General features: G+C 49.6%; 5 protein-coding genes across 5 annotated transcripts; 2 read left to right on the forward strand and 3 right to left on the reverse strand.

Annotated features, from left to right (window-relative positions):
- Window positions 1-216: 216 nt before the first annotated feature.
- Window positions 217-1,449, reverse strand: LPMP_303180 (hypothetical protein; the record flags this gene model as incomplete). Its single annotated transcript, XM_010703038.1, has 1 exon — window positions 217-1,449. The coding sequence occupies one exon, from the start codon at window positions 1,447-1,449 to the stop codon at window positions 217-219; it is 1,233 nt and encodes a 410-aa protein (XP_010701340.1).
- A 602-nt stretch (window positions 1,450-2,051) lies between these two features.
- LPMP_303190 (hypothetical protein) lies at window positions 2,052-2,477 on the reverse strand (the record flags this gene model as incomplete). The annotated part of the gene is made up of 1 exon (XM_010703039.1): window positions 2,052-2,477. One exon carries the CDS (start codon window positions 2,475-2,477, stop codon window positions 2,052-2,054), a length of 426 nt encoding a protein of 141 aa, XP_010701341.1.
- A 400-nt stretch (window positions 2,478-2,877) lies between these two features.
- LPMP_303200 (hypothetical protein) lies at window positions 2,878-3,165 on the reverse strand (the record flags this gene model as incomplete). The annotated part of the gene is made up of 1 exon (XM_010703040.1): window positions 2,878-3,165. The coding sequence occupies one exon, from the start codon at window positions 3,163-3,165 to the stop codon at window positions 2,878-2,880; it is 288 nt and encodes a 95-aa protein (XP_010701342.1).
- Window positions 3,166-6,914: 3,749 nt separating this feature from the next.
- Window positions 6,915-8,696, forward strand: LPMP_303210 (glutamyl-tRNA synthetase, putative; the record flags this gene model as incomplete). Its single annotated transcript, XM_010703041.1, has 1 exon — window positions 6,915-8,696. The coding sequence occupies one exon, from the start codon at window positions 6,915-6,917 to the stop codon at window positions 8,694-8,696; it is 1,782 nt and encodes a 593-aa protein (XP_010701343.1).
- Window positions 8,697-9,671: 975 nt separating this feature from the next.
- On the forward strand, window positions 9,672-12,752 carry LPMP_303220 (ATP-dependent RNA helicase, putative; the record flags this gene model as incomplete). Its single annotated transcript, XM_010703042.1, has 1 exon — window positions 9,672-12,752. One exon carries the CDS (start codon window positions 9,672-9,674, stop codon window positions 12,750-12,752), a length of 3,081 nt encoding a protein of 1,026 aa, XP_010701344.1.
- Window positions 12,753-12,770: the final 18 nt, after the last annotated feature.

Below are 12,770 nucleotides of genomic sequence, written 5' to 3' on the forward strand. Positions count from 1 at the left end.
AGCACGGGGATGAAACACGCTTACTCTAGAAATACATCAGACAATGGAAGCACTCAGAGTTCAAAGTCGCAATTTTGATAGCCTGTCTTTCATTAGCATGTCTTTTTTCAATGTGAATCTCCAAACAACGCCAAGAAAACTTTCCCTGAGAGGAGAAAAAATGGGGAGGCGGCATACAAACACACTATGTACGGATTTTTAGACGACGAAGCTCCGCTAAAGTGTCAGCCATTCCTCCTCATTGACTGTCTTCTCCAACTCGCAGTAGTCAACGTCCAGTGTGTCAAGCTCCTTCACGTACAACGAAATCCACGGTGCTGCCTCCCTCACAGAAGACTGTGACATATCCAAAACGCTCTCCATAAGGCGGCGAAGAGAGTTCGAGTCTACATAGTTTGGTGGGAGGAGAAGGTTGCGGATACGTACCTTGTCCAAAGGAATTCCTAGAACAAAGCTGCTGCGTCTCGCAATTCCTTCGAGCTGCTTTGCGTGCGGAACTTGCCGTTTGCGGAGCCAGTGATTGTTGGCTGCGATAGTGATCAAAAAAACGTCACTCCCTCGGACATACATGAAGTCGGGTAGTCCATAGATGGAGTCATCGTGCACGATCTGATTCTCACTATCCCCAAAATCGAACAACGTCTCTTTACTCCCGCTCACATGCAAAAGAACGCGTCCGTTAGAAACGGGGTTGTCAATGTTATTTTTCTTCGACAAACAGTGAATAAGAAAACGCCTCAATGAGGGTCGGTATCCTGAAACCACATTGAGGCCTAGAAAATCATAAATTAAGTCAATTTGTGGATAGCGAGAAACAATGTACGCTTGCAGCTCGACAAATGGGTTCGTTTCATCGATAGAGAGCTTGCCAGTCGACAGGTCTTGAATAATGATATTGTTGAACGCCTCATCAAATGTGCCTTGCATACCCATACCGTAAATGCAACAGAGTCTCTCCAGCAAGCGATGATCTCGAGAACCGTACACCTCCAGGCGCAGAAAAGCATCTCGTAGCTCCCTTGCTTTGTTAACCTCTCCTCTCCATCGAAGCTTAGAAGCTTCTTCCTGAAGCCACGCGCGGTTTTTCTCCCGCACAGACTCGGGCGAAGTACCAGTTATAGCTGCCACTATTTGAATGTCACCGAAAACCTGTTTGCGCTCTTCTGCCTGATTCAGGCAAATTGCTTTCAGCATATCTTGTTGTAGCATTACCTTTTCCCTCTCCGCTGGGCAGAGAAGGGGCGGAACACGAAACTCCCACTTATTCAGGCGCCACTTCGAAATGTAAGACTCTGTCTGCTCTAGTAAAGTGAGCACGTCTTTCACCACTGTAATATCCCCATACTTTGTCAGCATATCCTTGTGCTTGAGTACCTTTGCTCCATAAGTTGCGTGCCACCGCGCTGCACCGACGCCTCGCAGTCGTCGTGTCACATCGAAAAGACGCATGTGCACTCTCGTAACGCTACCTACTCTGTTCTTACCAACCAAGGATAAGTTCAAACGAATATACGCATATATATATATATATATAGTTCGTTTTAAAAACGAAAGATACAGTACGAGGCGAAAGGTACAAGAGAGTCAAGAAAAGACCACTGCGTTGAGATAGTTCACGAGAGGGAGCAAAACAATCAGTTGCAAAATAACTTGTGCTGATTACTAAAACCTTTTTCCAGCTCATAGGTATGTTATTTCGTGCTGAAGAGGAAACGCCCTTTGAAAATTCAATCCGTGTGGAGAAGCACACAAGAATGAACATGACGAAAAAGGCACATTTCTTTGCGTATGCACTCCTTTTCTTTTGCTCCTTTATTCCTACAATAGTACATGTTTCACTAGATATATAGCAAATCTGTATTCGATATGTTTCACATAAAACCCGACTTTGGCAAAAAAAAAAGTCTGGCGATTGTCTCTCTCGCAAGAGCTTCGAAAGGACCGTTCCCCCTGCACAACACATGCTTGATCCTTGATAAGGAGGAATTTAACGCAACACCTACTAGCGTGTCCTGTGAACGGTGAAGGATAGCAGCAGCAGCAGTAGCATCTTAAAAGGACTCCTTGGAGTGAATATGGCGCAGCCACTCCGCATCAAGTGTGCTACCGCCCCACTCAATATAGTAATTATCCATTGGCGAGTGCATCATCGCGTCCAGATATGGTTTTTCTCCGTATTCACCAAATGCGTTGGCTGCGAAAAATTTGGGTAGACCAAACGGGAAAATAAAGTAGCACGGAAAAAACCACATTAATAGACGTCTAAACATCTCCCAGGTCGTTTCGTAGCGACGGTTGTCACGGTCAATCCAAAGTTCCTGACGCCCATAGCCCCAAAACATCCAAAAGTTCAGATGATACTGATGAAAAACAGACGTGTTCGGAGCCTCGCGTGGGTAGTTGAACGGATATTTTGCCTCATTGTGCATCTCAAACTCTTGGTAGCGGTACAGTTTCGAGATCGTTCGGCGAAGCATCTCAGCAGTCCTAAAAATCTGAACAGTGAAGTGTTCTCGGCAGCTTTTCTGCTTCGTGAGCACGGTACTCTGAAAGGTAAGAAAAAATGCAAGAAAGACCACGCGCGAAGGGAATGAAGACTGAAAGTTGCAATATACATTTTTTTTTTTTGAGCCATTCACCTGGAAGGTTGAATGGCTGTCATCAATGAATAGCACGCAGTACAGGTTGGTGCCGGCTGATGCAACAGCTCCTGTGACTTTTGTGCAGAGGAGAGCAAACCTCTGGACTGGCTAGCAGAATCACATTTACATTCACGGCGCATATATGTGTAGATTCCAGCTTTCTTTTTCTTCAGCTAAACGAAAATTCTGTCAATAGCATTGTGAATATCTACTCAGAGAGGCTTGATACGGTTGCTCAGCGATCCTCATCGTCAGCATCGAAAATACCCTCGCCGAGTTTCCACCACGCCAGTGTGTAGTACATATGAAGATCGTGGTGCTTTTCGGGTTCGTTTAGATCGCTCCAACCTTCTCCAGCGATAGGCCAGTGATACATTGAGCGGTATGTCGAAAAGTACCAAGGAATGTTCTTGTCCAGTTTCTTCACAAACCCAGGCTCCTTCATTCCGTGCGGAAACTCTCCTCTGGTGGTGAGCTCCAGGTTGGCGTATTTCATGCAGCAGCGGCCAGACTTCCGAAACATTGCGGAGAGTGCACTCTATCTGCACGGCAAATTGTTGTGGGTGGAAAGTATGGAAGGGTGAAGAGCAGGGGAGGATATGAAAGGAAGAACTCTAACGCCATTCAAGAGGAGAAAAGTTGGCTTGCGACGCAGTGTTGAATGCGGCACGATTCTCTTCTTCCAACACCTGGCACAGCTTTGCGCCAAAACGGCAGCATCATTCCCTGATGTGGACTGTGTTTGAAAAGCTTTAGATGTTCAACAGGTGATGACTTGGATTGATTAGGAGGTAACGTTTCTTTTCTCCATGTGCACACTGGAAGTGGCAGAAAGTGTGCGAAAAGGTGAACGCACAAAAATGAGAAGGGCACGAAGAGTAGCTTGACGTCTCCAGAGATACAGAAAGGTGCAGTGCTCTTTCTCGATGTCATTAACGAGAGCCACCCGAAGTGCGTGAGTGGTGAGGATCTTATGTGCCTCTGTGTGTGTTGGGGGGGGGGGGGGCTTCGTCCCCAAGAACATGCGTGCGGCCTTCCTGTCTGAAGATCAGGTCAGATGAGATCGCCACCGATTAAGAGACAGTGGAGAAGTCTTTTTCTTGCTCCCCCATTTCTCAACAGGATCCACAGTAGCTGTGGGCATTGTTTACTGTTTCGCAACTTACATGCAGAGGTGCCGCTTCATGTGTGGACACGCCACGTGACTTTAGCGCGCTAGAGATGCAACGCTTTGCACAATCTCTGTTGCTCTGGTCTTTTGAAGCGTGATGCGAAATATTTTGTCTACTGTGTAGTTCCTCCTGCGCCTTGGTTTACTGCTTTTGGGCCACAAGCAGCAATTGCTAAAGCATCAGCTGGTTGATCCCGCCAACTTGCAGACAAGGTCTTGCAAGCTTCGAGGTGACGGAAAACAGCCTTCTGCGCTGGAGGATTTGACCTTCCTCTTCCTCTTTGATTTCACGCGTGTATATCGCCATTTGTCTCAAATACTCTAGTTTTTTTTTTCTTCTGTTTGCAATGCACGGATTACAAATGCACGGGTAATACCCAATTCGGGAATACTTCTTTTGAGCAGCAAGGTTTCACTTCCCCCGTGCATCACATTTGTTTGGCGAGCCGCAGTATAAGCCATCTTCGCTTATGAATTGACGGAGCCGCAGAAGATCTGATAACTACAGCATTGCTCTTCTGCCTTAATGCCGTTCTTTTTTTCTTTGCGCTTTTTGTAGATTCATGACTGATTAGTATCGGAGTCTATCCTTGTCTTGGCACTCCACGTGCAATGATTGCTTTGTATTCCCTCGGTGCGCCAAGCACAATTCCTTTTTCTAATGATGGGATACACGGGAAAAAAATAGTCTCTTTTCGCTTGTCCACTAGAACGCTTTCACTTATAATCAGCGTGAGTTTTACAGCGCTGTTGAACTAATGATACATGATAATCAGCATGCAGCTATCTCCGTTGTTATCTGCAATATAATACTCCTTGTTTTCTGTATGTCTGGATGTTATTTTACTCTGAGGCTATCTAATCGTTGAAATGCAGACTCACATATCTTTTTGATACTGCGAAAAAGTGGTGACGGGAGCTTGTGATGCATACCATAGTTAGCAGTTTTGAAGCGTACGATTACTCAAGCACGTGGATCTGCTGCGTCATTATGAGCTTAAAAGGGGTGTGTTTTAAGTTGTGCTTGAGCCGAAAGATACCTTCTGCACCTCTGTATGCTTTGCACTGTATTAAAGAGTTATCATCACTCAGTTGACATGCGTCTTAAGTACATTTTTCTATAGGGTGCGGTTATCCCTGCTTACCACAAGCTCCGAGTGCATATTTGATTACTTGCTTATTAAAAATACACCTACTTGTATGCTGTTTCAGTTTTATCTGCAGGTGGATGCGCTATGTCGTCCAGATTATACCTTTCCGCGTCACCGTGGATGTCTGCGTTGATATGGGTGCCATATGTTTTTCTCTCTCTCAGGACTCGGGAGATTTTGAGACGAGCATCCTTCTGTTCTTTTTTTTTTTGGGTGGTGGTGGTGGTGCCTGATATTGAATAATAATACATGATTTTTCTTCTGAACTTCATTTGAACTTGCATGCCATTCGTACGCATGCTCAATGCAGCAGGAGACAATAGGAGTTGCTATTCTGCAAAACTTTCTTTCATCTCATAATATTTCTAATAGTCTTAATCAGCTTCCTGGAACCGCTTTCTTGAGTATTCCTCTTCCTTGCTCTACAATAACCTGTACAAGAGCGGTGTCCCTTTGATAGATATTGCCTGAGTGGCTCAACGAGTGTTCTTTGTGCAGAAGAGTCCTTCAAAAAATTCTGTTGATGCGAAGCAGGCTTAATAAACCTATTGATTTTGTTTTTACTGCTTTCATGACCTTTTTATCATTAAGCCTGAGTCTCGCAGTTGTGATACCCGCTGTTGTTTTTTTGACAGTGGAATAAAGCGCTACTTATTGTGTTCTTCTTGTTCATGCTAGCTCACATGCAGCTGCATATATCTCGTCGTGTTGCAGATCCAGAGAACTTGAAGCGAATACCCCAAGGTGCAATGTTGGATTCTTTGAAGGTTTTTGGTTTTGTCTCTGTGTGTCTGCGCAGCAACGTTTATGTGGAGACATGTGAAAGGGACAGGATACTGACCCCAAAGCATAGCGTACCCTATAGTCAAGTATTAAGTGGCTTGTTTCCATGTCGTTCTCTTTAAACGATTCGCTATTTCTTCTTTGACATGCTAGATGATACTTCCTTTGCCGCTTACAGTTGAGCAGGGCGTCAGTGTGTCACACAATTGGTGAAAAGAAGCTCTGCTTCAGCTGAGTATTCTTTCCTTGGCACCAGAGGGCGAGCTTCGAGTACAGTTGGCGTGGGTTTCAACTCAGCGCTGCTGCTATTCAGTGCAAAGGAAAACAGTATCACGCTCATATATACACATATATATATATATATATATATATATATGTAGTTGACTGCGCGCATATACTAACGAAGTCCCCTGAATGGGCTTTTTTTTTTATTATTTACCCCTTTACCTCTGTTAGTCATGTTTCTACGTGTATATGCCCTGTATCATGTCTCAGGCTTTGTATGTAGAAGGCTCTGTGGAGCGTCATGCTTGATGAGTAGGGCAAGAGTATATACATTTATATGCTCATTTTGTGTATGCATGTTTGTGCACTCGGACTTTAACTCTGTTTACCTTTTTCCTCACTTTTTTGTTTATCGTTTGCATACCAAGGACTCACTCATCTACAAAGTGTAAAGAGTCGATATATCAGGTGCTTTCGCTACTACCTTCTGTATTACATGTACAGATGTCGATAATGTACTATTGCAGCATTTAGTATTTTTTCTCTCGGAGTTTCAAATGTGGAATGAAAATAAATCAAACTCGACGCTGGTGACACCACTAGCCCCTGAACGAAGTGGTAGTCTGTGGGGGAATTGACGGCATGCAGCGTACTTCTCTGCCTTCCTGTAAGTTGTATGGGTCCTCAAATATTCTCCTCAGCTATGCCTTTTTTTGGGTGCGCGTCGGCGCAGCTGAATCTATTTTTGTAGTAGTGTATGCTTTCATATTATTGGGCTCACTTCTTTTTTTTTTTTGTGGCTCTCTGACTTTCTTGTATGCGACGTTGCTCCACCTTCTTTCGTCTTGCGTTCTTTTTTCTCTTCTGTTTTCACGTTTTCTTCAACATCTTTGCGGTCACACACATACACACAATAACCTGGTGTTATTCCCCAAAGGATTTATGAGAAGATTTATACCTACCCATATGTTGATCAATATCCACTTGAAGGCTCTAACGCTGAGTAACACCTACTTCACAGCAGCTTCCCATGTAGAGGAAAACGAGAAGCTCCAGATCTCTAATGCTGTGAAGGGTAAGGTGGTGACTCGCTTCCCTCCAGAGGCTAGCGGGTTCCTGCATATCGGCCACGCGAAGGCTGCGCTTCTTAACCGCATGCTGGCGGATATGTACGAGGGAAAGATGCTCTTTCGTTTCGATGATACGAACCCATCGAAGGAAAAGGAGCACTTTGAAGCGGCCATCGAGGAGGACCTCAACACTCTGGGTGTGCCGTACGATGTTGGACCAACATATTCATCGGATTATTTTGATCTGATGTTCGCAAAGGCGGAGGACATGATCAAGCGGGGCTTGGCGTACTGTGATCAGACACCGCGGGAGGAGATGCAGAAATGCCGCTTCGACGGTATTCCGACAAAGTACCGTGATGCGTCTGTGGAGGAGAACATGCGCCTGTGGAATGAGATGAAGAAGGGAACCGAGGAAGGCCAGATCACGTGCCTGCGTGCCAAGATTTCTATTGACGACCCCAACAAGGCGATGCGGGACCCTGTCATGTACCGTGTGAATCTCACTCCACACTCTCGTCACGGGACGAAACAGGTGGCATACCCGACTTATGACTTCTGCTGTCCTCTCGTGGACTCGGTCGAGGGTGTAACCCACGCTCTTCGCACGAATGAGTATCATGATCGCAATGCCCAGTACTACTGGTTCTGTGACGCTATGGGAATCCGAAAGCCGACTATTGAAGACTTCTCGCGGCTGAATATGGAGTACTCAGTGATGTCAAAGCGAAAGCTGACGAAACTGGTCGACACACACGTGGTGGACGGGTGGGATGACCCGCGGCTCCCGACGGTGCGCGCGCTGGTGCGCCGCGGTATGAAGATTGAGGCGCTTCGCCAGTTTGTATCGGAGCAAGGCATGTCCAAGAGCGTGAACTTCATGGAGTGGTCGAAGATCTGGTACTTTAATACGCAGATTCTCGACCCCACAAGCCCCCGCTACACGGTTGTGTCGAACACGCTGAAGGTTCGCTGCACTGTGGAGGGGCAGAAGCACATGGAGGCTGAAAGAAAGCTGCTCCACAAGAAGAACCCCAGCATGGGCGAGAAGACGTACTACAAGTCAGATGTTATCTTTCTGGACGCTGAGGACGTGGCGCTCATCAAGGACGGCGACGAGGTGACGCTGATGGACTGGGGCAATGCGTACGTCAAGGACATAAAGCGTCCGAGCGCCGATGCTTTGCCTACTGAGGCCACGATCATTTTACACCCAGAGGGCGATGTCAAGAAGACGAAGTTCAAGTTCACATGGGTGCCCGAGAGCGACAAGTCCTTGGTTTTCACTTTGAACGAATACGATCATCTCTTGACGAAGAAGAAACCGGACCCAGAGGAGGATATTGATGACATCATTGCACCTACCTCCTGCTACTCACAGAAGGTCATTGGCGAAGAGGCGCTTTCGGTTGTGAAGAAGGGTGACATTGTCCAGTTGGAGCGCCGCGGCTACTACATCGTCGACGACGACCAGGCAGAGAGGGTACTAATCGCGATTCCGGATGGCCGTGACAAGGTGAACCACCTTTCCGCCAAGGCGCAGTACCTGAAGACAGTGCCGAAGAAAGCGTCCGCTGCTGACGAGCTGGCGGCTAAGCGCGCAGCCAAGGCAGCGAAGAAGGCAGCGCAGAAGGCAGCGGCGAAGAACAGCTAGTGAGGCTCAGGCGCATGTGAATTTTTGCCCGCATGAGTCTCTGTCGCGTTCTGCAAAACGCATCGCTACTTGAAAACCGCTTGTGTAGCCGTTGTCTTGTCTCTCTTGGTGGCTCAGAGGAGGTTGAGGCTCCCTTTGTTGGCAACTTGGAAAAAGGGGGAAAGCAAGAGGGGAAGGGGAAGGAGTCAAAGATCTTTGAGGCACTTTTGACGTGACGATCCTGTCCATGAGCAACGACGGTTCACCTTCGTTTCCCCCTTCTCTTTCGCCGTCACCCGTCATTGTTCTGAGCCTGATTCTTTCTCCTGTTCATGCTGTGCGTTCGTGGTGATTCGCATTGAAAATTTCTTTACCCATGAAGAACGGAAGGGAGGGGGTCAAAAGAGAGGGATAGGTGGGGAAAGCAACTGCTTCAGCTACCGAGGCTTGTGTGTGTGTGTGTGCAAGTTGTTCTGTTTTATTGGTCATTTTTCGCGACTCACCCGGCCATCTTCATCGCTTCTCTTTCTTGACCCTTTTCTTTTTTTTTTTTGCCCTTCACCTATGAAATCCCAAGGCACACGCACTCAAGCGACAGAGCGAATAAGAATGAGAATAATAAAACGAAACAACAAGAGGCAAGCGAAGGATTCCATTCGCTGTTACGCGCATATTCGCTGCGCTGTTTTAAGTCACCTTTTCCTCTATACGCTCAACTTCTTTTTTCTGTGAATAGTGAGGTATACTCACCGCACTGCACGACTGCGATGGCAGGTGGATGCAACCGGCGCAGTGTTTCCATGGTGCTGACTTCGAGCCTTGCTCGAGTGTGTGAAAGCAGAGCCTGAATGCGTTCTCTTCTTACAATCCTTCTTCCGTTTCTCGCTCCTTTTCCCTGTTCCGTTTGTTCAATGCCACGACGACTGTGCCATGGCTGTTAACACGAATCAGCTGCACACCACCGCACTTCGTGTGTCACAGACGCTCTGGCCAGGAATGCCGAAGAAGGCGGCGATATCATTCGCGGATCTCGGCCTGGGGGCCCCGCTGCCCAGGGTTCTGGCAAAGTCCCGCGACGAGCGACGGAAGGAGCAGCGGATTGAGAAAAAAGAGAGGAAGGACCGCACACGCGAGGCCATGGCTGAGGTGGCGACGGCGCGTGATATTGTGGCGCAGCATAAACGCTTTGTCGAAGCGGAGGCGGCGCAGGCACGCAAGCTGAAGGAGATGCACAAACGTGAGCTGCGAGTGGAACATCTGAAGGCACGCTCTAAGCGCGAGGAAAGCGAGCGGCAACGCACCACGCAGCTGCGCGTGAGACAGGAAGAAATTATCACTGAACTAAAGGCGAAGCGACGGGAGGAGGAGGCTGAGATACAGCGGGTACGGGCACTGCTAGAGCGTGACACGGCAGAGAGGGCAAAGGTGGCACCAATTAATGTTCACATTGATATTCACCGCACCGATGAGGTGAAGCAACAGCGCGCTGGTCTGCCTGTCCTGCGCGAGGAACAGCCGATTATGGAGGCCATCAACGAAACACGTCGCACATGTGTGTTGGTGTGCGGCGAGACAGGCAGCGGCAAGACCACCCAAATTCCGCAGTTTCTGTGGGAGGCGGGGTACGGCCACCCAGAGAGCCACACCTTCGGGAGGGAGGGCCGCATCCTCGTCACGGAGCCCCGTCGTGTGGCTGCAGTGTCGATGGCGCGACGTGTGGCCGAAGAGCTTAACGCCCCCTTTGGGGAAGAGGTGTGCTACCACGTTCGGTACGATAACAACCTCTCTGACAAGTGCAAGCTGAAGTTTGCGACGGAGGGTATTGTGCTAAAGGAGATTCAATCTGACTTTCTTCTTCGCAAATACAGCGTGATCGTGATTGATGAAGCGCACGAGCGCAGTATCTCATGCGACATCCTGATTGGGCTGCTTTCTCGCATTGTGCCACTGCGCAATGACCTCTTTGAGGAGGAACTGCGCAAGCATCACGGTGACGTGGACAAGACAAGCATCAAACCGCTCAAGCTTGTCATCATGTCTGCCACCATGCGCGTTACTGACTTCAAGGATAACCGGATGCTTTTTCCCATTGTGCCGCCGCTCATCAACGTCGAGGCTCGCCGATACCCTGTCACGAATCACTTTGCCCGACGCACGGAGCTTAAGGAGTACGTGAACCAGGCCTTCGAGAAGGTGCGCCAGATGCACAAGAAGTTGCCGCCAGGCGGCATTTTAGTGTTTCTGTGCACCCAGCAGGAGATCGAGGACTTGTGTGATCGTCTGCGTCGGCACTACGCCACGACAAAGATCGAGTACTGTGACAATGCCTACTCAAAGCATCGACTGCTGACTGGACGGAGCCAGGAGGAGACGGCTGCGGCGTCGAGCGACAACGATGATGATGACGCCGCCACTGCAGGGGAGGCAGAGGAAAAGGACGAGTACGGCCTTCACACGGCAGACTACGCCCTCGACGACGAGGACATGACGAGTGGCAATTCGGAGGAGGTCGAAACCGTGCGCGAGGGGCGGTTGCGGCGGCCCCCTCAGCCACGCGATGGAAAGGGCAAGCGCACCCGCGGCGAGGCTGGAGCGCAGCTGGCTGGCAGGGATCCCTGGGGCCGTAGCGGCGAGGACCGTGGGGCCGCAGCGGAAGGGGTAACGACTTTTCCAGGTGAGGAGGAGGAGGAGGTCAACGGAGAGTATGACACACTCCATGTCCTCCCGCTTTATGCGCTTCTTGACTTTCAGAAGCAACAAGAGGTTTTTAAGCCACCTCTTAAGGGCACACGCCTCTGCGTTGTCGCCACCAACGTGGCCGAGACGTCCATCACGATCCCAAATATCAAGTACGTGGTGGATGCTGGGCGAGCTAAATCCAAGGTAATCGACGAGGAGACCAAGGCGAGCTGCTTTCGAATTGAGTGGACAAGCCAGGCTTCCGCTGAGCAGCGCAGCGGCCGTGCAGGTCGTGTGGGGCCGGGACACTGCTACCGACTCTACAGCACTGCAGTGTACGCAAACTTGATGGCAAGGCACGGCGACCCGGAAGTGCTTCGCACCCCGCTCGATTCCGTCGTCCTTCTTATGAAGCATATTGGGGTCAAGAACGTCGGTGGCTTTCCGTTCCCATCACCGCCACGGGAGTCGGACCTGAAGGCTGCCCTGCAGCACCTTAGCGTTATTGGCGCTCTCGATGCAGCGCACAACTACAACATTACCGAGCTGGGTCGACATCTGGTTGCGTACCCGGTGCCACCAAGATTTGCGCGGGCTCTTTTCGAGGTACTGAAGCAGCAGAAGGCGCAATCCGCTGAGGTGCAGGACATGGTTGCTGCCATCGTCGCGGTGGCCACGACGACGGCCAATGTTTTCACCGGAGAGGGTAATCAGCTCAAGGCGAAGAAGCTCGACGAGCGCGCCGACACCCCTATGGACCCCCGACAGGCGCACATTCGCTCCTTGGTGAGCCCTGGAAGCGACCTGGTCACGTACCTCAACGCATTCTATGCCTACCGAAGCGATCCGTGGCGCAGCTGTGGCATGTTCTGCTTAGTTTCAAAAAGTATGCACGACGCAAATCTGCTCTACACCCAGCTTCGCAGTCACATGCGCCAGCACTGCAGGAGTCAGGACGAGCTAGTCGACACGCTGGACGAAAGCGAGGCCACCATACTCGAAAAAGATGAGCAAAAGCTTGGGAGTCGCCACAGTGGTGTGTGCCCTTTGCCGAGGGAGACAGAGCTACTGCTGCGGCAGGTCTTCATTCCAGGGCTCATGGACCAAGTTGCGCGCCGCGCGACAGTGCATGAATGCCGCTCACTCGGTGTGGTGTACAACGACAAGCGAGCTACCACGACACCATATCTTGTGCTGGGTGTGAACCGCACCATCGCCTACATTCACCCCACCAGCGCCGTGGCGCGCACATTTCCGCCGCCAGAGTACGTAATATTTGGATTTCTGCAGAAGGTGCACCGCTCCGATACCAAAGAGACACAGGCTATGATGATGGGCGTTACAGTGGTGATGCCAGAGTGGCTGCGCGCCTACGGCTTTGAGGAGGAGGCCGAGTAGTAGCAGCAGCAGCAACAG

The sequence above is a fragment of the Leishmania panamensis genome (assembly GCF_000755165.1).
Source record: "Leishmania panamensis strain MHOM/PA/94/PSC-1 chromosome 30 sequence".
NCBI classification, from domain to species: domain Eukaryota; phylum Euglenozoa; class Kinetoplastea; order Trypanosomatida; family Trypanosomatidae; genus Leishmania; species Leishmania panamensis.